Raw genomic sequence first — 26949 nt, 5'->3', positions numbered from 1 at the left:
GAATCAAAAGACTTGGACTTTCCCCAGAAAACCAGAAGCTGACCGTGGTATTACCAAATGGTTTCTCCTGCAGACCTAAAAATACTATCCTTAGGTTTCTGGGTGCTACTCTGAAGTCTCGCATTTACAATCAGATCACCCAAGGGACGTCCTTGTGGGTTTTCTTTTTCTCTTTAAAAAATTTAGCCCACTTCCTAGATGTCCAGCATAATCAAGGTTTAAATGTCTATAGTAAGATCTCGCATATCCTGTTAACACTGACTTAGGTATGTGTGGCTTTCATAAAGGTGTGCTGAATCGAACAGTCCTTTTTTTTCTCTTCTTTTTCCTGCTGCACCTGCAACACACTGAAGTTCCTCGGCCAATGGTCAAATAGGAGCTGCATCTGTGACCTTCACCACAACCTGTGGCAACGCCGAATTCTTAACCCACTGAGGCTGGGGATCAAACCCGCATCTTCACAGGGACAACATTGTGTCCTTAACCCACTGAGCCACAATGGGAACCTCCTAGTGGTCCTTCTTAAGCAGATGTAGGACTTCATTTCTCACAAAACTACCTCGCTGTTAATGTGACATGTGAAAGTGGCTGTCAAAACTACCTAAGAATTTTATTCAGTATATAGAGGAGACTTAAGGTCGCAAATTGTCATACTGCTCAAGACTTGAGGTTTCAGTGTCCTGGTTTCCTAACAGACAAGTAGCTCTTGAGTCTGGCTATTTTTCTTTAATCACGGTTTAGTATTTAGCAGGCACCTGTAATCTAGTAGCATAATTGAGAAATTCTGACTGTGTTTAGGGACTCCTAGGTGACAGAGGAGATTCAGCTGAGAGGGTTTGCTCAGTCATTTTAAACCTGCACTCTTCATCCAGCAGACCAGGAAGGGCCCGGATAACTGCAGCCGCGAGGGCGAAATGAAAGGCATCTGAAACGCCACTGGAATCACCACCTTTGGGAATACAGGTAAGAAACCACCGTGGCACCTACCGCGGGCCAAACCTTAGCGTTTTCCTGCGAGTTTATTGCAGACACGCGGCAAATGGAATCCCAGTGCAGCTTCTAGCCGTGTACTCTGCCTAATACCAGAGTTAGGTTAGATGAAATAAGAGGACGAGAGAGGGTATCACCACCCCCGGAGGCCACAGCAGCATCTGATAAAACTGCTCACCGTTAAAGAGAAAAGACAGCAGGTTATGTGGGAAAAGACCCTACTTACACAACGCAATTTTATCACTTACTTTCACGTATTGGAAAATGAAAATATAGGAAAATGCGGAATACACTCTCAGGAATCTTGAGATGGCAGCTGAGTCTCAGAAGGAAGCGCAGCCGTGAGCCTGAGCCCTGGGAAGGGGGGAGAGGTTCCTTGTCCTCTGGGAGGGGGCAGGGGGAGGCCCTAGAGTGTTCGACCCCTAGGCACCAACCAGCCTCCGGACCCTCGGCGTCCTTTTAGCAGATGGACACTTCAAAGTTTAAAACTGGGATACTTGAAAATATTTATTCTCCCTATTTTTTTTTTTTCAAAGTCAGCCACTTCTCCTACGACTAATACATGGCTAATAACTTGTATTTTTCCTTGGAAAATGAAGTTGATGGTAAAATGAAACACTTTATAACATAACACTGCTACAACTTATAGCATGGGCAAGGTGTTAAAACATACACGGAAATATTAAGGTAGGAAAAAATCAAGTCCTTATCTTTTATGACAGTCTATTCTGCACTTTTATGACGGTCTATTCAGGGAAAGTTCTACACCACAGCGCTGCTAAGTCAGAGTAAAAAATTAGTTTCAGGAGAAATAACGCTCTCTAATCTAATAAACAAAGAGCAAGATTTCAAAACAAGCGACTATACATTTACAGATATACATACAAAACTGGATGTCACAAGGGAAAAGTCTTAGCAGACTTTCCACCCAAACCTGTAAACTCTATCTGGTGGAAAACAAAGGATGCTGAAATACTGAGGTACTTTGTTTATAAAAATACCCTTTCAGGGAGTTCCCGCTATGGCACATTGGGTCAAGGATCTGAGTTGTCTCTGTGGTGGCGAGGGTTTGATCCTGGCCTGGTGCAGTGGGTTAAGGTGCACAGGTAGCAGCTATGGTTCGGATTTGATCCCTTGCCAGGAACTTCCATATGCTGTGGGTGTGTCTCCTTCATCAAAGCAAAACAAAACAAAACAAAACAAAACGCTTTCAGAAAGAGATTTTTGCTCTGTGTTGTTATTTATTTTCATTCTTTTAGTCATTATTGTTTAATTTTCCACTACAAAATAAAACAGCAGTGGCAGAAAGGAAAAACAAACAAAGAAACAAAAACTCAGCAATGAAAATTCCAGGGACACAAATGAAAAGCCTTTTACTGGATTTGTTTCCTTGTTTCACAATCTTTGGAGAAAATAATCCAGATTAAAGGTCAGATGTATACGGGACTAATGAGGCCAATGGCTTTAAATTACTTTACATGATACCAAAAAAGTCAGACTTCGTTAAAGGAACATGCTGAAACGCCCCCGTGCAGTGTGACCTGCCCCCAGCCCCTTCGCCGTGGGCGCCCCATCCAACTCTCTCACCCCGTCCCACTTACACTCCCAGTGCCTGGCCCCTCTCCCCACCTCCGGGCTTCCGCCCCAAGAGCTCCCTCCGTCCAGAACGCCTGCCTTCACTCACCCTCGTCACAGACCACAATCTATGGATAAGCAAATCCTTCCCTTCCTCCCGTGGACCCTTAGTCATCCCTCTGCTACCCACTGGGCTGTCACCGTCCCTCCCAGGTCCCAGCGGCGGGACGTGAGCCCTGCCGGGTCTGCGCTCACGCCGCCCTCACAGCCATGGCCGAGGAACTCCCGGCGCAGGGACGGGGACACAGTGAACAGAGGCTGAGGTGCTAAAAAAGGTGACTCAATCAAAAAGAGAATAAAGCCTTCTTCTCTGGATCCACTAAGAAACAGAACAAGTTTTATTGATCTGGACACATTGTTACTCTAGATGAAAAGATGGACTCATCAGAATAACTTAAAATACTTTCCAGTCTTCTGACCTAATAACCAAGAAGTAACAAATCAACTCATTAACACCATCGTCACTTTGAAGTACCCACACTGACCATGGCCAAATCACGGAAACAGGATAGGTAAAGGCATGAAATATTGTTGAACTACTATTACATCTATTCAATTGTAATGAAGGACCTGAGTGGAAAACGAATACATCAAATTCTAAAAATAACATCGTTGAATCATTTCCTGGCATATTATAGGTCATTTTTCCAGCCATTCATTCAATCAACAACCATTTACTACCTACTGCGGGACAGCCACCATACCAGCAAGTGCTGGAGAGAGAGAAGTGAACACAGGAGATCCCTGTGCTGAGGCCTTACTTTCCAGTTGAAAGAAACAGATAAATACACACACACAGCCCTGCCCCTGGCGGTGCTAAGTGCTACATGGGAGAACCAGGACGGGGCAGGGGCACTAAGCCATGCTGGGAGCAGAGAGTGGGATGCTTTTTTTCTAGGAGGAAGTTCAGGAAGGCCTCACGGATGAGGTGAACTTGAAGGCTGACTCTGCATCTGGGGAAGGGCGTCCCCAAAGAGGAGAGGAGAGGAGGCCCCAGACAGGGCCTCGCTGGTGCGCCCGCGCCCCAGCAGGCAGTCAGCGTGGTCACAGCCGAGGGAGCTGGGGAGGAAGGATGGGAGCGGGGTTTCAGAGCCGGTGGACAGGAAGGCGAGGGGGCCGAGACTCGTGGTGCAGCACACCGCTGCTCTGCACGAGACAGGAAATCGGTGGACAGTTTTAAGCAAAGTAATGACAATTTTTAAAAATCACTTTTGGCTGCTGTGTTGAAAGCAGTCTGTAAAGAGGCAGGGGCTGAACCCTGGAGACCGGCCAGGCACCACTGCAAGCAACTGAAGAGGAAACGAGGGCGGCCTGGACCAGGGCTGGGTGGCAGAAAGAACCAAAGGTTTTCCTGGTGGATTGGAGGCCAAGGACGTCAAGGACGACTTCCAGAGTTTTGGCTTCGAAGCTGGGAAGATGGGAGGAGAGCAGAGGAGAAGCGTGCTTCTGGGAGGTGAGGGGTAAACCGGGAGTTTGGGGCACGTGACTCCAGAGGCTTTGCAGACATCCGAGTGCAGATGGTGAGGAGGCAGGCGCGCCTACAACCATCAGCATATAGATGGGATTTAAAGTCGGAAGACTGGGTGAGACCACCGGGGAGGGGGGTATAAACAGAGAAGAGATGTGAGAGCGTGGCCCTGGGTACCACACTGAGGGGCTGGAGAGATGAGGAGAAGCCAGCAAGGGAGCGTGAAAAAGAACACCTAGTAGATTCCAGGCTGGGGTTAGGCTAGGAAGCAGTACCTCCTTCAGATCTGCAGCATTACACGCTGCGGGCCTCTGGGCTTGCCCCTCTAAGAACACAGACAACTGAAGAACTGCCAAGCAAGACCCCTTCTCTATCAGCCATTTAATGGCGTGAAACTTCTTCCCAAAGCATAATAACATCCAACCTTAGGATAGTAATCAAGAAAACATAAAGACAGTGGACTACTATCCAGGGCCTCAAATGAAAATTCGTACAGGATCAGATACAGTTACGGATGTGCAGAAATAGAAACTGTTCCCAGATAATGATTTATAATGACAATGCAGAATTAACTCTCTAGGCATCTACATACAAGGTGGCACTGTTGATGCGAATTTAGAATACACACCTAAAACCACTGCAGAGGTATATACATGTATGTTAAATGAAATGAAAGAAAACCCCACGTCCAGTTGGTGTTTGGCCTCTGGGACCGAGGGTGGCTGGCAAAGGTTCGTAAGGCAAACTGTGTGTGCCTAATGTGTAAGGCCTTACCTAGCATTTTTTTTTTTCTTCCAAAACTATGCTGAATTTGTGAAAAACTGGAAGCAAATGCGAGACAGCATTTACCATCATCATCTCTGGTGTGAATATATGAATGCATGTGAGAAAGCTCTTTGCAATCTTTCTGTATTTAAAAAAACCCTCAAAATAGGTTTAAAAGCACAAAAGACAATAATAAAGGGAAAACAAGGCCATTTGTTTAAAACAACAATGTCTGCTACATTTATGCCTGCATTCCAAATCTATCATAAAGCAAAAGTGGAGGGGTGTGTTTTGTTGGCTAATATAAAGAATTATGAGGTGTCTGGTATGGCTAGCATTTGGCAAACTCTACCTATAAGCTACCATTTACTGTTCAATGAAAACTGTGAAAAAAACTTTGAGCGAACTACCAATAAATATAGTAATAAAAAAACAAAGAAAAACAGGTAAAACTACCTAGTTTCATCAGAAGATGGCAGCTGAATTAGAAAGTGGGCTATCAAGTTTGAGTTATAATCTAAGACCTGGTACCACCGCTCTCTGGATGAGATGAGAAACAGCAGGAAGGAAGGGAGAGGTATACAGGGCCCGTCAGTCAGCCGGTCGAAACAATGCAAGAGCGTTAATGGAAACTGCACTCAATTCTCCCGTGTAAATTCGGGACATCACACTCTGCTCCTTGACAACTTAGAAGATTCTACATACATTTTATTTAATTTTGATAAGACTCATCTTTTTTTTTTTGCCACTGTGTGCAGCACCTTAATGTCGGAATCTTGGTTCCCAAACAGGGATTGAACCTGGGCCGCAGCAGTGGAAGCACCAAGTCCTAACCACTAGACCACCAGGGAACTCCCAAGACTCATCTTCATAAAGAAGTAAAACACTGAAGGGTACATATTATAATAATACTTTTTACATTTATTCATTTTTCAGAAATTAGTATTTCATATCGTATCCTCTATTTTGGGCCTTTTCTAATCTATGTGTAATATACTCATTGAAATCGTTACCCATTTTTCCTAGCTTTTTAATGCAGAATTGCTCAACACAGGAGTTCCTGTTGTGGCTCAGTGGTTAATGAACCTGACTAGTACCCATGAGGACATGGGTTCCACCCCTGGCCTTGCTCAGTGGGTTAAAGATGTCACTTTGCCCTGAGCTGTGGTGTAGGTTGCAGATGCAGCTCAGATCCTGTGTTGCTGTGGTTGTGGTGTCGGCCAGCAGCAACAGCTCTGATTTGACCCTGAGCCTGGGAATCTCCATGTGCCCCACATGTCGCCCCAAAAAGACCAAAAAAAAAAAAAAAAAAAAAAAGAATTGCTCAACATAATAGCAATGAAGCAAATAAATAATACAGAAGGATTTTTTTCACTTGAATAGTTATGGTAATTAATTTCCTGCATGGTTTAAGAGCATAAAATAAATCAGACTATTTACATCGGAAGAAATTTATAAGTCAATTAATTTTATTAAATGTGTGTCTTTAAACAAAGACAGCAAAACACAGAATTCAATTCCTAGCAATTGAAAAATCACCTTTCAATAAATATGTTCCCAGAACAATAAGTTACACATATGTCAATTTGATATATACTTTTAAATCCTGACTTTGACAGCCCCAATATGTATCAAAGCACCAGAGTGGCTGTAAAACATTAAACAACTTCTTATTGTCTTAAGTTTATGATTCTTTTTTCCTTCTATTAAGAATACATCAGTTTATTCCCAGATATTAAAATAAAGGCAATCCTTTTCTTGTGCTTAAAATACTAAATCATATCAACCGTAGCAGGTAGGTTATGAGTCACTTCTCCTGAATAGTTAGGAACAAATTCAGGCTGATTCACTGAGTGTGTTACTGGTTGCCAGGTGGAATTAAAAGCGTTTGATTGATTTACCTATATTTTCAAGGATATCATCACCCTTTTTCTTTTGAAATTTTTTCTACATCAAATTAGTACATACTAGCTAAAACACAGCAATCAGGTTAATGTTTAATTTACGGTATTTTTCAGAAAAACAGTAGGACAACTTTTTTTTCCTTTGGCCACATCCGAGGCACATGGAAGTTCCCAGGCCAGGGATGGAACACATGCCACAACAGCAACTGGAGCCACTGCAGTGACAATGTCACATCCTTCACCTGCTGCACCACAGGAGAACTCCAGCCTTTTTTTTTTTTAGCTTTTTTAGGGCTGCACCTATGGCACATGGAGGTTCGCAGGCTAGGGGTCCAATCGGAGCTACAGCTGCTGGTCTCCACCACAGCCACAGCCACACGGGATCTGAGCCGCGTCTGTGACCTACACCACAGCGCACGGCGATGCCAGATCCTTAACCCACCGAACGAGGCCAAGGATTGAACCCTCAACCTCATGGTTCCCAGTCAGGTTCGTTAACTGGTAAGCCACGAAGGGAACTCACAACTTTTTTTTTTTTTTTGAAAACATATCACTTTTGTTGATAAATTCTTAGGTTAAAACAGAAAAGTCTTATAAAATGACACGTCCATCGTCTGACTAGTCAGAACAGATGAGCAGGTTTATTTCCCCTCAAAATTGTGTAGAGATCAACACTTGTATTTGTTAACATTGTTAAGAAAACAACCGGTTAACTTTTTCAAAATAATAAACATTTCGGGGAAGCAAACAAATATTTTATTCCACAGATACTTCTGGAGTAGCTATGTGCAAGGCACTGTGTGCTGAGGGCTGTGGGTGGAGTAAATAAATATTACTTGGGCATCAGTTCTGCTCATGATGTGCTTGAGAATCTCAGCAAGGAGGGAAGGGAAGCATGTAAATAATTCCCCCCCCCCAAAAAAAAAACAAAAACAAAAGCTAGCCAGAAAGGGATTCAATGCTTTCAGAGAGCAAACTCTGACACATGACAGGTGTTGAGAAAAGGGAAAAACTGCTTCCCACGAGTGGTGCGGGAAGGGAAAATCAGAGAAGGCTTCATGACAGTGGCAGATCTGAGCTAGATCTCGAAGGGCAACAAGATTTCGACCAATGCAGATGGGGGGCACGTCGTCGTGGGGATTGCGGGCAGGGGCTTGAAGGAGGCAGAGAGCTGGATCGGGGTCATGTGAAGCAGGCAAGTGGAGCGTTAAGGCAGGTGAGAGAGCGCGATGAGGGATAAGGGGAAGAAGGAGGTGGACATCGGATTAGAAAGGATGCTGAGGAAGTTCGGTCAAGGTCAAGTGGCTCGTACCTCATCGGGTAGGCGAATGCAGAGCAATGGAAGACGCGGAGCAGAGGGAACAGTGTGGTCAGACACATGCTTCAGGAAGAGGAACTTAACATCAGTGGGGAGAGATGGAAAGGAAGGAAGACAGAGGAAAGATGGGCAAACCGGTTAGGAGTCTATCGGGTGCTATAAATAAGAGGCAATGCAAACAGGACCTGAGCGGCATCAGTGGGAGTGGAAAGAAGAGTATGGATGCAAAAAAAAAAAAAAAAAAAAGAAAAGAAAAAAGAGAGTACATTGTAAATAGCATTTATGAAAAATATGGAATAAAGCCTTACCTGATTCTTCTGTATCTTGTTCATCTATTAAACCTACTGAGACGCCTAAATCCACACATTTCTTGCTATGTGTCTTGGACTTCATGTGTTTTGTCAGATTTCCTTAAGGGAAAAGAATGTTTACTAAGCTTACATAGTATTATTTTGCTATTGCAATCGTCAACACTGGCAAATTCCATTCCTTTTTCAAGTGAAAGTACAGATTGTGGTTATACAATTCTAAGGATTAAAATTTGCTCAAAAGGAAATATTGATATCTATGTTATAATAACCTTGTTACTAGTAGTAATTTCTCTTTTTCAGATTTCTCTCCTCTACTTGGATAAGGTCTACTTTTGCCCTGTGGTTTCTATTCTCTAACCCTTCTTTCTTAGAACATGTTTTATACACACTTCATTGAAAGTCCCTTTCAGACGGCACCAAGACCTCTGGTTTCTGAATCCTCCAACCATTTGCGTCTGCTGGCTTTCCCTCATAGTACTTTGTTTCCTCGCAAGCGTTTTAGTTTTTATTGTAATCGTATCTTTAGCAAGATTGCTTTCCATGGATTCTTAAGTACCCTGGTTTGTAGACACATCTCTGGACCCTTAACCATTTTACAGCACTAATTCTGAATCAGTTTGTGGGGTTTTTTTGGCCTGGTAGCTTTTTCCTCACATGATCCAAAGTCACTGGACAAGGGATGCAGGCTCATTTCAGAGGCCTCAGACTCTATCCCAGGACTAACATTAAACTCCCAGGCCTGTGGGCATATATTTGGTTTGATGTCCCCATGGACTTTTTTCTTTTCTTTTCTTTTTTTTTAATATACTCATCATGCTAGTTTGTAGTTTCTTTTTTACTTCTGGTATACCTGGGGATTTGTCATTCTAAATTTCAAGCTTGGCTATCTATTACTAAAAACTAGAGTTGGTTGTCATTGTATTATAAATAGTATTTCTGTGCGCTGGAACGTGAGGAAGAATTTCCTGCATTAACTTCACTTCACCATATTGACTAAAAGTCTCATGAGAGTATCGTTAAAGGTGTGTTTGCTCTGGCAGCTGGTATACCGAGCTCTGTAAGTATCACCAGGTTAACTGGGAACCACTGGGCACGCTGGTCCCCAAGTGATCATTAATGCAGAGGGAGAGCTCAGATACTCTGGATGATATCCAGCAGCCTGAGTGGATAAGGCCACACACACACACACAAACTGCCAAGAAGGGAAAATCGTCTCTTTTGAAAGTAAGCAAAATCTTAAGTGCTGAGTTTGGCGAGCAGGGGCAAACTGGTACTTGAGAATGAACTTTTAGAAGAGCTAAACATGTCACAATCGTTGATTCAGATTTTGAACTTGTAGTACCTGAAGGACTTACAAAACTGCTATATTTATCGAACCTCGATTCCACTAAAAATGAGCTAGGCCCGTGGAACTGATCACGCCCGTTCAAGTGAATTCTTGCACCAGACAGCACGCACGGCATCCTGGAGCTTGGTGCTCACGGGGTTCAAGTGTAAGAGGGGCCTGGCCCAGGGAATGTTTAAGATCTATCAAGACCTGACCTCCGTGATCTACAGATAATGCCTGGCTTAAGTGACTTAGCCATGTCTGACATTTGCCTTAAATACACTTAAAAAATAAAACATAAAGCGAATATGGAAAACATTAACAATTACTCAAAGATGATGGGTATACTGTGTTCATTATACAGATACCTACTGTTCTGTATGCTTCAAATTCTTCACATTAAAAAGTTAGAAACAGGAGTTCCCGTAGTGGCTCAGATCAGTAAACAAATCTGCCTAGCATCCACGAGGACACAGGTCCATCCCTGGCCTCGCTCAGTGGATTAAGGATCCGGCATTGCCATGAGCTGTGGTGTAGGTCGCAGACGTGGATCGGATCCCACACTGCTGTGGCTGTGGTGTAGGCCAGCAGCTACAGCTCCGATTCAACCTGGGAACCTCCATATGCCTCAGGGGCGGCCCTAAAAAGCAAAAAAAAAAAAAAAAAAAAAAGGTTATAAACAAGAGTTTGTCCATCTTACTGTGGCTAAATTTCCACTAATAAGTCAAAATGCTTTCTAGTATAATGACGATATTAGAAACCAAATTACAAAGTCCAATAGCGGTTCTCTTTCAGAAAGCTTTTGTTTCCTAAATGGATAGCCACAGACGGTCATTTGCTTTCTAAGAAGTTAATGTATCATTGTAACTAAGCAAATTTGGGAATGTAAGTTTTCAATAAGCACATTTTCTCATAACTTGAGCTATTAGTTATTATTAATCAACTTAAATAATTTAAAATAAACAAAACAATTTGCATTTCAATATGCAAAATACCAATATTGAAATGCAAACATCCCCTGGCAATGCTGTAAACTTCGTGCATTGATGTAACAGATACATCTTCCAACAGATTTAATAAACATCAATCTAAATCTTCTGAAAAGCATGAAAGATTTTGTTTCTGGGTTCCTATATAGCTACATAGAGTCCAGCTTTCTGTGATATAAGTGGGACTAAATCTTGCAGAGATGCAACCTTATTGTATACTTCCTGCTCACTGACCTTTAAAGCAGAATAGTGAAAACAAATCAATTATCTAAAATATGCATTCATAAAATAAGCTGAGAGGACAAATGATGAAGTATAGACTTAGAAGCAATACCATCAGAAGCATCAGTTTCTAGTGGGACGATCATTCCTGGGAGAGCAGGATGCTATCCCTGCAGACTCTTATTTCTATAGCAGGCTGCTGCATCCCTCTCACTTTCCGTTAATAACCAGACACACGGAATGAGAAGTAGAGGTGAACTGGCTGTAGGACAACGAAGGAAATCGCAGTAGGGCAAAATCTAATCTAAAAAGAAGTCTGCTATTATTTAGAGACCTTTAAAAGGTGCTATGGAGTCTGTTCTGCATATATTCACAAAAGGTAGACTTCTACAAGGAAGCGGACCAAAAAGAGAACTGCCATGCTGAGAACAGGAAAGTCCTGAATTTCTACTATTTTCTTCACCAGTATCCTTAGCTGGGGCAGCTCTCTTCAAATCAGTATTTATCACATAATTCCAATGAATTATCTGACAAAACAAAAACCTTAATATGAATTCGGATATGCAGCATATTCGAGAAATGAAAGACATGAAAACTGCCAACATACACTGCTCACTCTTCAAGGGTCATTATGCCCTGTCCACAATTTAATAAACATTTATCTAAAATTTTACGTGACGTTGTTTTATTTCAGAGGCTTGGTACTTGACGATTCATATTTTCCTTGGCCAGGAAATATCTGTAGTTTCATTTGGTTTCCCGCACAGAAGTTTTCCTTCCTTTCTTGCCCTTATTTTATAAATATACTTAAAAAAAAAAATCCTGATCCCCTTTCCTCCTTCTACTGAGATATACACATATTTTACATTACACCTTGGATCCTCTTTTATTTGGTAGCATCATTCTGTACCTGGTAATGTTTTGTTTGTGATGGCGGCCTATTTAGCAGATGTTTCTTAACCACAGAATCAAATAATTCAAATTATTTAATAGATATTTCTTAACCATGGCATCAAAACCAGTGTAAAAGTAGTATACTGGGTTAAAAGACAAAGCACTTAACCCTATCAAAGCCGTCACACAAGATCAGGAAAATCAACCTGAAATGGACACTCCAATTTCGAAGGAGGTTCTATACCACAATCAAAAAACGACAGAATTGGGGTTCCTCCTGACTCATGACTTCTTGGGACTTTTTAGAAATACTCAAGGCTATCTGAAGAATAGTTTTGGTGCCCCCCCCATTCTTGTTTCAGGTATTACTGGCATTTAAGGAGAGTTAATTTGAAGCCATGTTGTTGCTATATACTATCTCTTTAAATGTCAATAAATATTAGCCAAAAAATGTAATAAATTTTGCTAAAGAACTGATCAATCTTTAAAACAAAAATCACGAAGACAACCAATATAATTAGAAAAAAACAAATGTTAACTAAAAAGGGATAAAAGCAGTTCTATAAAAAATTATCAATTAAATATTTTTCACAAATAATTTTATGATTATATTGCTTTATGTTTGAGAGATTCTTACTTTCTAAAGGGAAGTATATGAAATTAAAATCATAAACAACCAATTTTTATATAATGATTCATGAACAAGGAGCCTAACAGAGAAAGCAAACATTTATAATAGTATATTCATTATATGTAACAGGAAATTTTTAAAGGGTAAAATTACCTTAAATAAAAACATAGAAAGTATACAGGGAGAGTACTAAATATAATTTTAATCACTAGTTCTGAGTTCCATAAACATTAAATAGTACAAAAATTGAAAATTTTTGAAGCTGAAATTCAAGTGAATTTGGGTTTTTAAAAAAGCTTCATGGAAAAGAAAAAGAAATGGCTATGCATGCCTAAAATTAGATAATAAAACATGAATGTAATCAGTATAGCTTTACTATAGTTATTAATTTTTTCTTCAATCTTTTAGCACTGAAATGTCTTTACATATATGATCATGAAAACTTTTCTTCTTTAGCCCCAAAGTAAGTATTTTTCCAAATATATTAGTCATCATATTATGCAACTGTAATTTGGGGAGTGAAATAAAAAAGGGCAGTTGCTCCTTTTCAAATGTCATATTTATTACATAGATCCTAAGAGTATGTAACTAAAAACTTTGCCCTAAGAGGTTTAGAAATAGAAGCCAAGGATACTGACAAGATGTAATTTACATGAGTCTATTTAAGCTACTGCAACTCTGGTCAGAGAATAGGTAAAGTTGGGCCTTTGCTCTACTCACTCAATGCACATAAAAAAGGACCATGAAGCCACCTCATACCTTTAGTCTTAAAGGAGAAGTTACAGTAAGTGCAGTGATATGGGCGGACATCAGTATGGGTTCGTATGTGTTTCTTTAACATACTAGGTTTCTTACAACGGATTCCGCATTCTTCACAAATGTACTTTCCTCTTCCCCTGCCTCGGACATACACATACTCTTCATTTGATTTGTATCTAATTTAAAGAAAAAGAAAACAAATAGGGCAGTTGGATACTATGTCTTTGAGAAAATACTGATGACTAAAATTCAACCTAAAAAAAAAAAAAAAAAAAACAAGGCACGGTTTTTTATACTCATCCATATACACTTTATGCACATGTAAGTAACAGAATATTCCAGCTTTTCACATTAACCTGATATTCTAATAGCTAATCAAACAACTTTATTCAATACCAGGTTTATTTTAAAATATTTCTTCTAAGTCACTGGTTTAAAAGTTTTCTTTTTTGTTAAATTCAATCACAACAACTAAGTACTGAAATATTTCTGAGCTTCATTTTCACGACAGTTGGCTTTTAGGATTTGTTTTTCTCATAAGCGAATTCACAAAATATATCAAACAGGCAATGAATTTATCTCTCTTAGAGCAAAATTTCCAGGCCATTCTTTATTGCAAATCAATGTGAAACCAGGGTCCACTCCGAAACCTTAGTGCTTAGCTGCCTCCTAGAACCTACAGTCTTTCCTAAATAGTTATTGTCTTCATCAAAATAGAATTATTTAGCATAATATCTAGCATAAACCTTTGCCATGAAGATTCCGTTATGAAGCTGAAAAACCTTGCAACATTTATAGAAAATCAGCACTCTTAAGACTTCATTCACATGAAAGCAAATGTACATTTAAAAAGTAAGTTTAAATGTACATTTAAGTAGTAAAATTTGTACTTGCCCTCCATCAAATATTTTAATTCTTCTCGGTTCACTTTTGATTAAGGAATTTTCTTTATCTTGCTCACTGTTAATTTCAGAGGCATCTTTATTGCTGAATTCAACTACTGTGGACTTTTGATTACCTAATGCTCTCTGAAAGGGAAAAAAAAAAAAAGAGAGACACTAATTTAATAAAACTGAAAACACAAACATGCTAATGTTTCACTTGGAAATTAAAACATGGCAGAGCACAGCGTATACGGTTACCTTATTGGAAGGCATTTCAAGGCAGTAACAGCTTTCAAGGTCATTGCTTCTTTTCCTCCGTAAACTTTACTACAGATGCCTGAATCACAGCAAACTGGTCAATCCAGTGCTATTTAAGATTCCCACTGCAGTCCAGTGACACCCCCAAATAATGATTCTACAAACCCCCACCTCGTATTCCATGAGTTTTTTAGGAAGTTTTTAAACAGACTAACTATAAGTTTTCTTACAGCTAACCAACAGCTTATACGACAGTTTAAGCACACCTGCTCAAGAGTTTATTCTTTGGAGATGGAAAGAACTAGTTACCCCTTATGTCATAATGTCTCACAATCCTAAAACCATGACCTGCTGCCCTTCAACATCAAGGCACTGTGACGTTAAGGCAGAAGCCCAGGAGTTCCCATCATGGCACAGTGGAAACAAATCCGACTAGAAACCGTGAGGTTGCAGGTTCGATCCCTGACCTCGCTCCGTGGGCATTGAGCTGTGGTGTGGGTCACGGATGTGGCTCAGCTCTGGTGTTGCTGTGGTGTAGGCTGGCAGCTGCAGCTCCGATTAGACCCTTAGCCTGGGAACCTCCATATGCCATGGGTGCTGCCCTCAAAAGACCAAAAAAAAAAAAAAGCAGAAGCCCATTTCCCAATATTTTATTCACCCCTTCTATCATTATTTTAAACCATAATTATGTTTCCTCTCTCTGTCTTCTCAAAAGTTCGTGAACACTGATAACTGTGAATTATAGATCAAACCAAAACTTAGGTCTTGGCCTGATGCTAAGTAGAATCTCTAGATAAAGGCAATGAACGTCAGAATGACAGTGTGTGCTTTTCCTGCAGAAACACTATAGTGACACCACCTTCTGATGTTACACAACCGCACTCTTCACAGCCACTTTTTTCACCCCGCGGCCCCATCTGCTCTCACAGATCCTTGTGGGGCAGGCAGCACAGGTAGATCACAGCCCAGTGAGGAAGGAAGGTCACGCTCAGGATTAAGTCACTGGTCCAAGGTTTAGAGTTAACAGCGAAGGCTCCAACTCCAGCCCTCTGGCCAAACCCAACACAAGGCTGCAACTTTTCTGATCAAGGACTTCTTTGTTACAAACTTCCTTCAAAAATTACATCACTAAGCAGACAGCTATGGTACAGCAATGACTCCTGGGAAGGCCCTGTCCTTACAAAGCCAGGAGTAAAGAAAAGCTGCTGGCCTGAGTGTCTCAAGAAGGTGGTAAGAGGAGGCAATGACCCTGACGCTGACCCATGCAACTGTCTCCTCTTTAAGACAAACACATCAGGTTTCCCCACAATTTGGAGCACACATGTGCAAGTGCGCACAGACACACACACACACACACACACACACACACGCACACGCAGGCACTCTTTATCTTTATACCTTTAACAGTAATCTTATCTCTTATTTTTTTCTCAATACCAAATTCCCACTTGTTTTTTGTTCACTTTTTTGCTAAATCTGGCTTCTATTCACCAATGAGCTAAATGCCAAAATCTTTATTATTTCCTTCCTTAGTCGATAAACTTGACTGTTCCATGCATTCTATGTTGCTGACACCTCGTTTCTCTTAGAAACGTTCTGTACTTTAGCATCTATCTGCTCTTTTCCATTCTGAATTATTATTTTGAATTACAAATACACCAACATTTGGGTTGTGCATTAACCATCAACCCAGTACACAGTCCTCCATGGCCACTTGCCCCTATGACTCAAGTCTCAGGGGTATTAGAACTATTCGATCCAGATACCATGTTGGAACCTGTGTCATCTTTGTTTGAACTCTTGGCCTGAACGAGTCTCCTTAAAGTACCTTCTTTCTTGATCTGTGTGATACCACTTTCTCCTGGCGTTCCTCCTTCCTCTTTGAACAAGCTCTTCTGGTTTCCTGTGTGGGCTTTGCTCATCCATTCAACCCTTTAAATAGGAGGGAATCTCGGGATCCTTTCCAGGCCCTTCTCTCTCGAGGAACCTCATTCACTGTACCTGGCCCGTCTCCTCGAGTAAGCTCATTCATTGTACCTGGGCGCCTTCTGCCTTGACCGCTCTCCTAGCTCCGGCTCTCGATGTGCACTTCCAGAGGCTTTTCCTCCTGAGGCACCTGGTACTGAAGGAGAGTCAGTCACCCTCCACAGGCACTTCAGGAATAGACGTCCAGGAAGCTCTGTTTAGACTACCATGCTCAAGCCTCGTTTTCCATCTGATTTAGCAGATGTAGAGTCTGCGCATTTACAAATTAAAGTCCGAATGATTTGGATGCACCCTCCTTCACTGAGCAAGAACCGCTGGTGGTGCCCTACCACCACGCATAGTCTCTGGTCTTCGCCAGCGTCTCCAGCTTCAAAGTATGTCACTGTTTCAAACTCCCTGCACCCTCTAGCCATGCTGCACTCCTTGGAGTTGTTTAAATAGACCCCATTCCGTCTCATTTCCATGTCATTTGGCAGACTACTATAATTTCTCATTCTTGTTTGCCTGAAAAAAAAAAATCTCCATTTTTTTTTAAAATGACTCAGCTAAAATACCCCACTTTTGGACTAATTTCCTTGTATCCATATCTCTTCAAGCTACTGGAGATTGCCTTCTTTTTAAAAAGTTGTATACACTTCTAATATAACACTGATACTGTGGCTCTTTCTTATCGATAAATAAGTATATATTTATTTACAAACCAATGTTATGTGCTTGTGAACCTGCAGAGGTGAAGAATTTCATCTATAATTCTGAACGTCCAGCATGCAGCCTAACACCCTTATCTCTGTACCTATTCTTAGTCATTTAAATAATTTCTCCCACTGTAAAAAGCCAAAAACTCTAATAAGACTAATTCCATACATAACTCAAAATTATAGTTTTACGACCTTACTCCACAAATCTTGACCGAATCTGCTCAGTTATCAAGTGCACAGCTAGTTATTTTGTAAACCTCTCTGGGACTAAGATGATTCTCGGGGCTTCACGGGAAGAGAGCTAGGATGAGCATGGTGAGGGGAGAGTGGTCAGGTTTGCAGATAACGAGTATGATGTCTCTCTATTTCTATTTTAAAAGAAGAGTTTGCAATATCCACACTTCTATTCCCCTTCCTTAGCAGGGACACAGCATGCACATAATCTGCTCTCACCTACCAAGAAAGATAAATCCTTTATACAAGAGAAAGAGGCAAGTAAAACTATGATTATCTGTTCCATTAAGTAAAGAGGTAAATATCCAGCCAATAGGAAAAGAGTGCTCAAGGCAAGTTGTTTTCAAAATATTTCCAGACAGTATCACTGAAAGGATCTGGGTAACCTTTATCAGTACAACTCACTGGGTAAACTTATCATTCTTTCTTTCAAATAACTCCACACTTATAAAGCACAATTAATACAACTTCCAGTTGCAATACTTCAAGGCACCCAGACATGGTAAAACTAATTTGCACAATCTATATATGAAGATAAATGATATTTCAAGTACCTTGCTTAAGTTGCTTTTCCACTTGCTGGAATAGACCAATAAATCTGACTTGAAATGGGTGGTTACTGCTTGACAATATAGTGACTTTCCGGTCTTCTGTTTTGAGTTAAGGAGCGAAAGAGCAACTTTTGTAGGCAACCCAAGTGGATTGGGGTTACTGGCGCTTACTGTCCAGTCAGTGTAGGCTGAAGTCTTCTGGTCTTTCTGGGGCAGGTGCAGTGCCTTCTGTCTCAACAGGTAACACCACGTGAAGCTGGTCATAGTTTTCAGGCTGGGGAAGGATGGCTGCTGTGAGTCGCTGGCCTCACACACAGAAGGAGTGGTGGCTACAGGGTGACTCTGTTCTTGGATGTTCACTTTGTCGCCTTGACTTTTAACCCCCGGAGACTTCCTTTCTTGGTTACTGTCTACATGTTCCAAAGGAGAAATGTGAGCGCTCTCTGTAGGAACAGGTGAATTTCTAACTGAAAGAGTTAATGATGCGCCCGACTTGATGTTTTCAAATTCCTGCACTTCTTTTATAGGTTCTATAACCGCAGGCTTGGAGTGTCCTGAGGATGAATTATCAGCTGGTGAAACATCAGTCAAATGAACAGCCTCACTACTAACTTCCGGGCGAGGAAAAGTTTCCTGCTCCAATATCACAGCTTCAAGGGGCTCCGTGGTACAAACCTGCCTCACCAGAGCAGGCTTCTTCTGCTTACTAACCTCATTAGCTCTCGAACTCAGTGGCTCGAATGCTCTAATGTCCGTTGCACAAACAGCTCCATTTTCATCCTTGGCTCGCTTTTGGTGCTTTTCCATGGCAATGTCTAAACTATTTGCCGGAGAGAGCATCCTTTTACTTGAAGCTGAAGATTCTTGCTGAGGGGAAAGTCTACCAATAGACATTTTCTGAGTTATGGGCAAGGATTCTAATAGAGAGGGATTTGGGCCCAGCTCTGAAAAAACATTTTTGCAAACGAGTTCTCCCTCTGGGTTTGGCAAAGCATTCTGGGGATCGTTTTGTGATTTTGGCATGGAATTTTGCTCTTCGCTGACTGGCACCATACTACAATTAGCCTGGCAAATTGGCTGACTGGATAGATCTTGGGTCACTAGGATTTGTGGCAGAGGTGTGACTGTGGCAAAACAGTATGCTGGGACCTGACTCTGTGGACGCACCGGCAGCGTAAAGGATGCTGGCGCTGTCGGCCCCTGACCACCGAGAGGCCCAAGCTTCAGGGCTGGCAGCGAACACGAATGAGATGTAGCTTCGACTAACTTGGTTGGTAATGTTACTGAGGTCGCACGACGGTCAGCCCCAGCAGGATCCGAAGGAGTTGGCTTTGGCCGAGGATGTACAGGAACAGAAGTGCAAGGCTGGCCCAAGGGGACCACTGGACACTGAAGTTGGTACTTGGGAGCAAAGCAATCCTCACCTTGAGAAGATACACGTCCACTGGGGCTTGCATCTGGCTTGACACTCTGTGTAGACACTTGCAGAGACATCGGTGCGTTTGGGTGGCTGAGGGGTGTACGGATTTGATTTAACAAACTGATGCTAAAAAGCTGTTGAACAGGGAAGATGTACGTAGAGTTGGAACTTGAGGTTTCTGTTCGCAGATCCTTAATTTGAGTCTGGGAGTGCAGAGTATTTGCAGGAAACTCAGCTGAAGGTGTATGAGTGAGCTGGGCCCCCTGAAATGGCACTGTGTTCACACCCGCAAGAGCAACAGTTTGGAAAGAGGACGGGTGCACAGGAGACAGATGACTCTCTGGAGCGATGTTTAAAGAGATCTGTCGCATCAGTGGGCCTCGCCTTCTTTCCAAGAGAGGCACGTGCCCGGTGACCCCCACGCCGGAGGGGGATGGTGGAGGCTGCAACTCAACAAGGGCTGCTGTGGAAGGTGGACTTATGCGTCCGCAGTCAAAGGATTTGCTCCGGAAATCAGAGACCTCCATTGCCGTCTGCGCGCTGCGAGTCTGCTCTGACGCAGCTCGCCTCATTTCCCGGTGGCCTCCGGGAACACTGAGGGTGTTGGCGCCAGTGGGAATCATGAGGAACTCGGCTTTATTCAGAATATCGATTTGCGGGGAGCCCTCGGTCTTAGAAACGTCCTCCACGTCTAAGGAAGCTGAGAAGCTCGAAGTGTGAGATAAGCTACTCTCCCTGCTTAGGCTTCTGGAGAGAGTGGAGTCAAAACTCGATTCGGTTGAGGAGTGCTCCATCTCAGCAAGACGGAGCCTCTTCTTTTTGGGTGGCAGTTTCTCTGTTGGCAGTTTGGACAAGGTTTCACTCCGCTGGGGCCAGCTGAACTTCTCTGATCGTTCCTGATCGTGGCCTTGGCCTTCGAGGTCCCGATCTGGCTCTTCCGTGACCAGAATTTCTGGCACTTGGATGTTGTGCTGCCGAACAAGTCTAGAGGGCTGGCCTAGCACATGCCGTTCGCTGGAGATCTTTCTCGCCCCTTCCTGCAGTTCTCCTCTCGGCGCATCGGACAGCGCAGGCTGGCGCGGGTGGGACGGCTTCCGGGGAGGGCGGCCCTCCTCTTGGGAGATGGCTGCGAGGCTCAGAGCCCCAGGCTGGGCTGCTCTGCTCAGCTCCTGGAAGGAAGCTGGGGAAGCCCCTTCACGAGGCTCGAGCTTGTCAAAGGACCCGGGTCTGCTCAGGGAGTTGGTGTGCTGGATGACGGAGATGCCAGCGCCGTGTCTCTGCAGCTCCGTCTGGTCCTGGGAGGCCGGGCTCAGGCGCTGTTCCGCGATGGTGGACAGCTTCGGGTCCAGGGGCGGCTCGGGGGCTCTGGCCCCGAGCTGAATCTGGGAGGGTGGCAGCTGGACGGCTCTGTGCGGCTGGTCACCTGCTCCGACCGCGCTCTGCTTCAATATGCTGGGAGCAGAGTCCGCCGCGCTCTGAAACCGGAGGCCTTCGGAGCTTTTCGGAGAAGCTCCGCTTTCGTTTTGCTGAAGTTCGTCGTCATCTCCGACGCTTTTCATTTTCCTCCTTTTTCTTATCTGGGGCGTCTGCTCCCAGACCCCCGTCGAACCGGCGACCCTGTAGTGCAGAATTGGGGGCTGAGCGCCGCTGGGCGCCGGACTGTGCTCGGGGTCTCTCAGAGCTACCTTTGTTTTTGGTCCATGCAACTCTGAACAGTAAAATTTCTTATGGTTTTCAAAATTTTCCAGTTTTCGGTACCTGTTTCTACAGGTCTCACACTCAAACATGGTCCCTCGCCCTTGGTGAGACTTCTTCTTTTCCAAGTGTGAGCCCGCGGCCGGCGCCTTGCTCCTGGCTGCCGCGGACTCACCAGCAGGGGTGCTTCCTTGATGGCTCTCGTCCGAGGACGGTGCAGCACCGAGAGCGTGACTTTCACTGGCTGAAGAGTCTTCTACTGCTGCTTGTCTGACAAGGGTGCGGGGGTGTCCACTTGGGGGCACAGAGGTGTTAGGTCCTGACACAAAGACGTCGTCGTAGAGAGCGCTGATTTTGTCGTCAAAGGACTGACTTCCTCTCAGGGGGTGCGGGGGCGGGATGATGCTGGTGGGCACCGCTGAGTAGCCGGTGGTAGGCATCGAGTTACTTCTGGTAATAGGCAGGCAGTCGAGGGAAGGTACAGACAGGAGAAACACTTGCTTTGATTTCTCCGTGGGGGTGAAGGGGGACTTGGGTATATCGGAGCTTGAACTTGTCCTCCGTCCCATTGGTTTTAAATCAAACTGGAAAGAATCTTTGAATATGTATGATTTGGGGGAATCGATGCTTCCCCGTCGGGAAAGAGACGTTCTCCGTGGCTTTACACTATCTAGTTGCTTATCATCTACCAAAGCTTCATTGTCTGAGATAAGCTTTGATATCCGTTCCTCAAGTGTTTTTGTTGCCAAGGGTGGGCGCATCTGACCTGGGAGAAGTGATGCTTTCTCACCTGCTGGTAGAGCGGAAGCTGCTGGTGCACTGACACGAGGGGCAGAGGGCCCAGGATTCTTATCAGAGTCCTGTTCTGGGGTGGGTAACGTTCTGGCAAAGGGAGTCGGGGGGCTCACCGTTTGATCGGCACTTTCGGAACGTGAAAAGTAACCAGAATCGGTACTTCCCAAACTGCGGGGACTCAGAAGAAGCTTTCCTTGCTGCTCTTGGGAATAATCTGTCGCCTGCTGCCTTTGGAGCTGGGCATGTGCTGTTCCCACGTGAGACTCTTGTTTTCCTTCCTGCTGACTTCCGGCCTCCTTCTGACGGGCCTTGTCCTCAGTCTCCAGGGAGGCCGTCCAGGCTGGGTGGGACAGCACACGGGTTACCTGGAAGTCTTTCTGTTTCTGTGCACTAGAGAGTTCAGGCTTGGAATCTGAAACCTCTGGACTATCAACTCTTAAAGGTGACACGCTGAGGGGGTGGACCATAACCTTTGGTAACTCTGTCACAGCCTGTGATTCTGAAGACTTGTCCTGTAGTGAAAAGCCACCTACTACCTGATCGGGATTGCTTGGAATGGAGCTTGATTTTGGTACAGCTTCCATGTTGGGTACCCTTTTCATTAGCTGCACGGGCTGCAGGTCCATGGAGCCTGGGTCGGTCTGCCTCTCATCGGCAGCGCCCTCCTCTTCACTCTCCCCGCTATCTTCCACATCCGAATGGATACTAAGTGCTTTGGGGGACTCGTGTGACAAGAACGCATCTGGTTGCAGGATGAGACCCAGTTTGATAGTATGTGCATGAGACTTTTTGTGCTTGTATAGGTTGCTTTTAGTCTTAAATGAAAACCCGCAGGTCACGCAGGGATAGGGTCGCTCTCCAGTGTGGGAGCGGATGTGCTTTAAAAGCACACTGGGCTTTGCACAAGCTCTATTGCAATACTCACAAATGTATTTGCCTTGTTTTTTTGGCTTCTGATCTTTCAGAAGAAGATTGCACATTTGTTCCACGCTGTGATTAACGACAGAGGCGACAGGAGTTGAGTTATAAATTGGCGTGGGCGGCGACTGCATCGAAGGGGCGGGGCTTACGGACATTGGGGCAGCAGAATCCACCTGCTGGTTTGGAGGAGTAACCTGAGTTCTACTGGTGGGTGAGGCCACACCCACGGATGACGTCACTGCCGCGTTGTAAGCGTGTTCAAGTTGGGCGTTCTCCCGATTTTGCAGACCCGTTAGCGGTCTTGTAAAACCAGAGCACGCTGGAAGCTGCTGATTTTGTTGGCTAGGTTTAGAAACAGGGTGCTCATGTGGAGTATACGAAGGAGAAATGGACTGAGCTGCCACTTGGTCGTTCTTCTGAGCCACAGACAAATGCCCGGTGAAGGTCCGCAGAGGAGGCTGTGATGGGGCAGCCGGTTCTTGTGGAGTCGGATCTGGGGCAGCCATGGTGCTGTTGTTTGGCTGAGAAGGGGGTCGTACAGTTTTATTTGGTCTCAGTTTTTCGATCTTAACTGCACAAGACGAGCCCTTTTGTGACAAGGTGCTCAGTTCTGGCTCCATGGCTTTCAGTAAGACATCAAACGCGGTGTTTGCATACGAGGAGGGCGGAGGGCTGCAGTTCGAGGAGATACATTCACTGTGGTCAGTCCTGCTTTTGCTGGACAAAGAACTAGAGTCACATTTTCCCCCTGCGACATTGAACTTGGCGGGGTCGGAGCCTTCTGACCTCCATCGACGCAGCTCAGATGGGTGCTGCAGAAACGAGGGCTTCTTTGGGGTGACGGAGTCTTCGGATTTAGCGGCCTCGGCAGTTATCCCAGGGGTCTCTCCGTTGTGTTTGGTAAATTGCTTCCCGTTTTTTACAGGACAGTGATTCTGCTTCTTGTGGGACTCCGCAGCGCCCGGAAGAACAGCAAAAGAGGAGGACTCTTCTGTATTTTGCTTGTGTTTTGCCTGAAGAGGATTTCTCAGTGGGGATTTTGGTATCTTTTTCAGGTGATTCTCAGCTACAATCTTTTTTCGTTTCACACCTTTAAGTGATTCTGGAGTTCCTTTAATACCAGCTTCTAAAATTTCTGTTCAAAAAAGAAAAAGAAAAAAGAAAACCAATTGGTAAAATGGCATCTACACCAACTATGGTTTTTTTTAAATTACAATTACTGTCATGAGGGTGATATGACACTTGAAGAAGACAGTTTAGGGAAAGCCTGTTTTGGATAAAACTGCATTCCAACAGTCTGTCAAATATTAAGAAAGCTGGCCATCAAAATTTATTGAAACAATCATGCTAAGCCCTAGTCTTAGGATACTTCTAGAATGCTGTGTTCCTCTCTTGACCTCCGATCTCACCAGGGTCCTGACACCTAAATTAACCTCCCCTTTCACCTCTGCAGCTGAGGACTCTACGCAACAGTGTGAAAGAGCGGCCTACAAAGAAGAAAACTCAACCTTTTAATGCTGGGTCTATGTCCTACCACATTCAGTATCTTTTAAAGCAAACTTCTCAGCAGTTTCTAAATAACAATATTGCTCCAAAACACTCTTAGGAGAACAAAGGTTATCACCACACAATAATTTTTAGAGCAAACAGCGCTGATGATCATGGATATTCACTGGTGGAACCACGAAGAACCGCTAATATAGCAAGTCTATCAGTCAACAGAAAAATACAAAAGTTAAAAAATAACACACTTATTTGTGGTTCTTCACCAACAAAATTTAAAAGTCATAACATCGAAATGGCCCTTACTTAAAAAAAAAATTACCATTTTAACTGAAATAAAATATTCAGGAGTTCCCGTCGTGGCGCAGTGGTTAACGAATCTGACTAGGAACCATGAGGTTGCGGGTTCGATCCCTGCCCTTGCTCAGTGGGTTAATGATCTGGCGTTGCCGTGAGCTGTGGTGTAGGTTGCAGATGCGGCTCGGATCCCTCGTTGCTGTGGCTCTGGTGTAGGCCGGGGGCCACAGCTCCGATTCGACCCCTAGCCTGGGAACCTCCATATGCCGCGGGAGCGGCCCAAAGAAATAGCAAAAAGACAAAAATAAATAAATAAATAAAAATTAAAAAAAAAAAAATAAATAAAATAAAATATTCAGTGGCTATGTTTCTTTGCCATTAATGATAGGTGAGTAGGTAGATAGAGCTAATTATAGGAAAGAGATGAAATTACCTCTGTTTCTCCCTGTGTTGAAATCACCATTTAAATGGCATCAACCACCCATAATATCTGTCAACTATTGTATTTTTGCGCAATAATTGCTCGCCATAATTTGTTTTGGTTTGTCTGATTCTTGGACACATAAACAGGAAAATTTCAAGCTTATACTTACTTGCGGAAAAGTAAGTAATAGAATTCCTCATTATTTTCAAATAGTTGTTACACTGCACCTATTGGAAATTCCTATTTAGACCAAAATGTCTACACCAAAATAACCACTTTGCATTGACTGAGGTATTCACATAAAATAAAAAAAATCCTAGGGAGTTCTCCTTGTGGCTCAGTGGTTAACGAACCCAACTAGTATCCATGAGGTTGCGGCCTGGCTTTGCTCAGTGGGTTAAGGATCCAACGTTGCCATGAGCTGTGTGTAGGTCGCGGACATCCCAGACACGGCTTGGATCCCGAGTTGCTGTGGCTGTGGTGGAGGCCGGCAGCTGTAGCTCCAATTCAGGCCCTAGCCTGGGAACCTCCATATGCCGTGGGGGTGCAGCCCTAAAAAGACCAAAAAAAAAAAAAAAAAAAAAAAAAAATTCTAGTCATCTTGGGACATCAGTTAATATGTTTTCATGTATTAATTTAATGAAAAAATACATACTAATCCACTAAAGGCACATTTACCCGCCATAATCAGAAGGGCAAATAAAAATGGAGGGGTCTCATGATGAAAATATTTGAGGTAAAGAAAAGTAGAGAAAAATCAGTATTGTTGATGCCTTTACAAAATGATGTTGAGTAAATCTTTCTTTTTTATTCTTTACGCCACTGATCTACAACATGGTGCTTCCCCACCGGGTTTCTCTCTTCAAGATCAATGCAATAAAGTGAGTGATGTACTTTATGCCTCTCATTAACTATACCAAGCAAGTGGGCGAAATGAAAAATGATAATCAGCATCTCAGGTGAGCTGCTGCCCCACTCACTCCCCAGGAGGAGCACGGAGGCTGGCTGAGCATTGGTTGGGGTAGATAGGTTTAGTTTGCTATGTTTTACATACTTTTTTGGAGTAAGATTTTATTTTTAGATAAAATTATTTGTAAAAAAATAAATAAACAATGTCTTCCACTCCAAATGAAAAAAAAATGCAAAAATTCAAACCACAAGCAAAACACTCAGAAATACCATATTAAGTTGTTGTTGTTTTTTCTTTCAGCATGTGGAAGCTCCTAGGCTAGGGACTGAACCCTCGCCATGGCAGTGACCCAAGCTGCTGCAGTGACAATGCCAGATGCTCAGCCAGCTGTGCCAAGAGAGAACTGACACATTATTTTTTTTCTTTTTTTAAAAATCATTTTTTGTATTATTATTATTATTTGTCTTTTTAGGGCCCCACCCATGGCATATGGAGGTTCCCAAGCTAGGGGACTAATAGGAGCTGTAGCTGCTGGCCTACACCACAGCCACATCAGATCCGAGTCATGTCTGCGACCTACACCCCGGCTCACGGCAATGCCGGATCCTTAACCCACTGAGCACGGCCAGGGATCAAACCCGCCACCTTATGGTTCCTAGCTGGAATCGTTTCTGCTGCGCCATGATGGGAACTCCTGTGCTATTATTATTGTTTGCTTTTTAGGGCCCCAGGTGTAGAAATTCCCAGGCTAGATGCTCAATTGGAGCTACAGCCGTCGGCCTCCGCCATAGCCACAGCAACATGGGATTGAGCCACTTCTGTGATCTACACCACAAGCTCATGGCAACGCCAGATCCTTAACCCACTGAGCAAGGCCAGGGATCGAACCTGCATCCTCATGGATACTAGTCAGGTTAATCTCCACTGAGCCATAAGAGGAACTCCTGTATTACTACTTTTTTGTCAGTTGATTTACATTGTTCTGTCAATTTCTGCTGTACATCAAAGTGACCCAGTCACACATCTACACACAATCTCTTACATTAGCTTTCATCATGTTCCACCACGAGTGACTGGATATAGTTCCCTTTGCTATACAGCAGGATCTCATTGCCCATCAATTCTTTTTTTTTTTGGTCTTTTTGCCTTTTCTAGGGCTG

The 26949-nt window shown here is 43.5% G+C and overlaps 1 protein-coding gene across 6 annotated transcripts in view; it reads right to left on the bottom strand.

Annotated features, from left to right (window-relative positions):
* HIVEP1 (human immunodeficiency virus type I enhancer binding protein 1) overlaps nucleotides 1-26949 on the bottom strand; it is a 145831-nt gene that overhangs the window by 17331 nt on the left and 101551 nt on the right. For 5 of the 6 annotated variants that reach the window (XM_013987646.2, XM_013987642.2, XM_013987643.2 and 2 more), the window contains exons 4-7: nucleotides 17828-23790; nucleotides 14108-14241; nucleotides 13214-13389; nucleotides 8389-8490 (exon numbers count right to left, since the gene is read on the bottom strand). In XM_013987646.2, the coding sequence (XP_013843100.1) occupies nucleotides 8389-8490; nucleotides 13214-13389; nucleotides 14108-14241; nucleotides 17828-23790 (6375 nt within the window). The remainder of the gene's footprint in view (nucleotides 1-8388; nucleotides 8491-13213; nucleotides 13390-14107; nucleotides 14242-17827; nucleotides 23791-26949) is intronic. The other variant, XM_013987651.2, reaches the window with a different exon arrangement.

Source organism: Sus scrofa, chromosome 7 (assembly GCF_000003025.6).
Source record: "Sus scrofa isolate TJ Tabasco breed Duroc chromosome 7, Sscrofa11.1, whole genome shotgun sequence".
NCBI classification, from domain to species: Eukaryota; Metazoa; Chordata; class Mammalia; order Artiodactyla; family Suidae; genus Sus; species Sus scrofa.
This window is presented reverse-complemented; position numbering and strand designations above follow the sequence as displayed.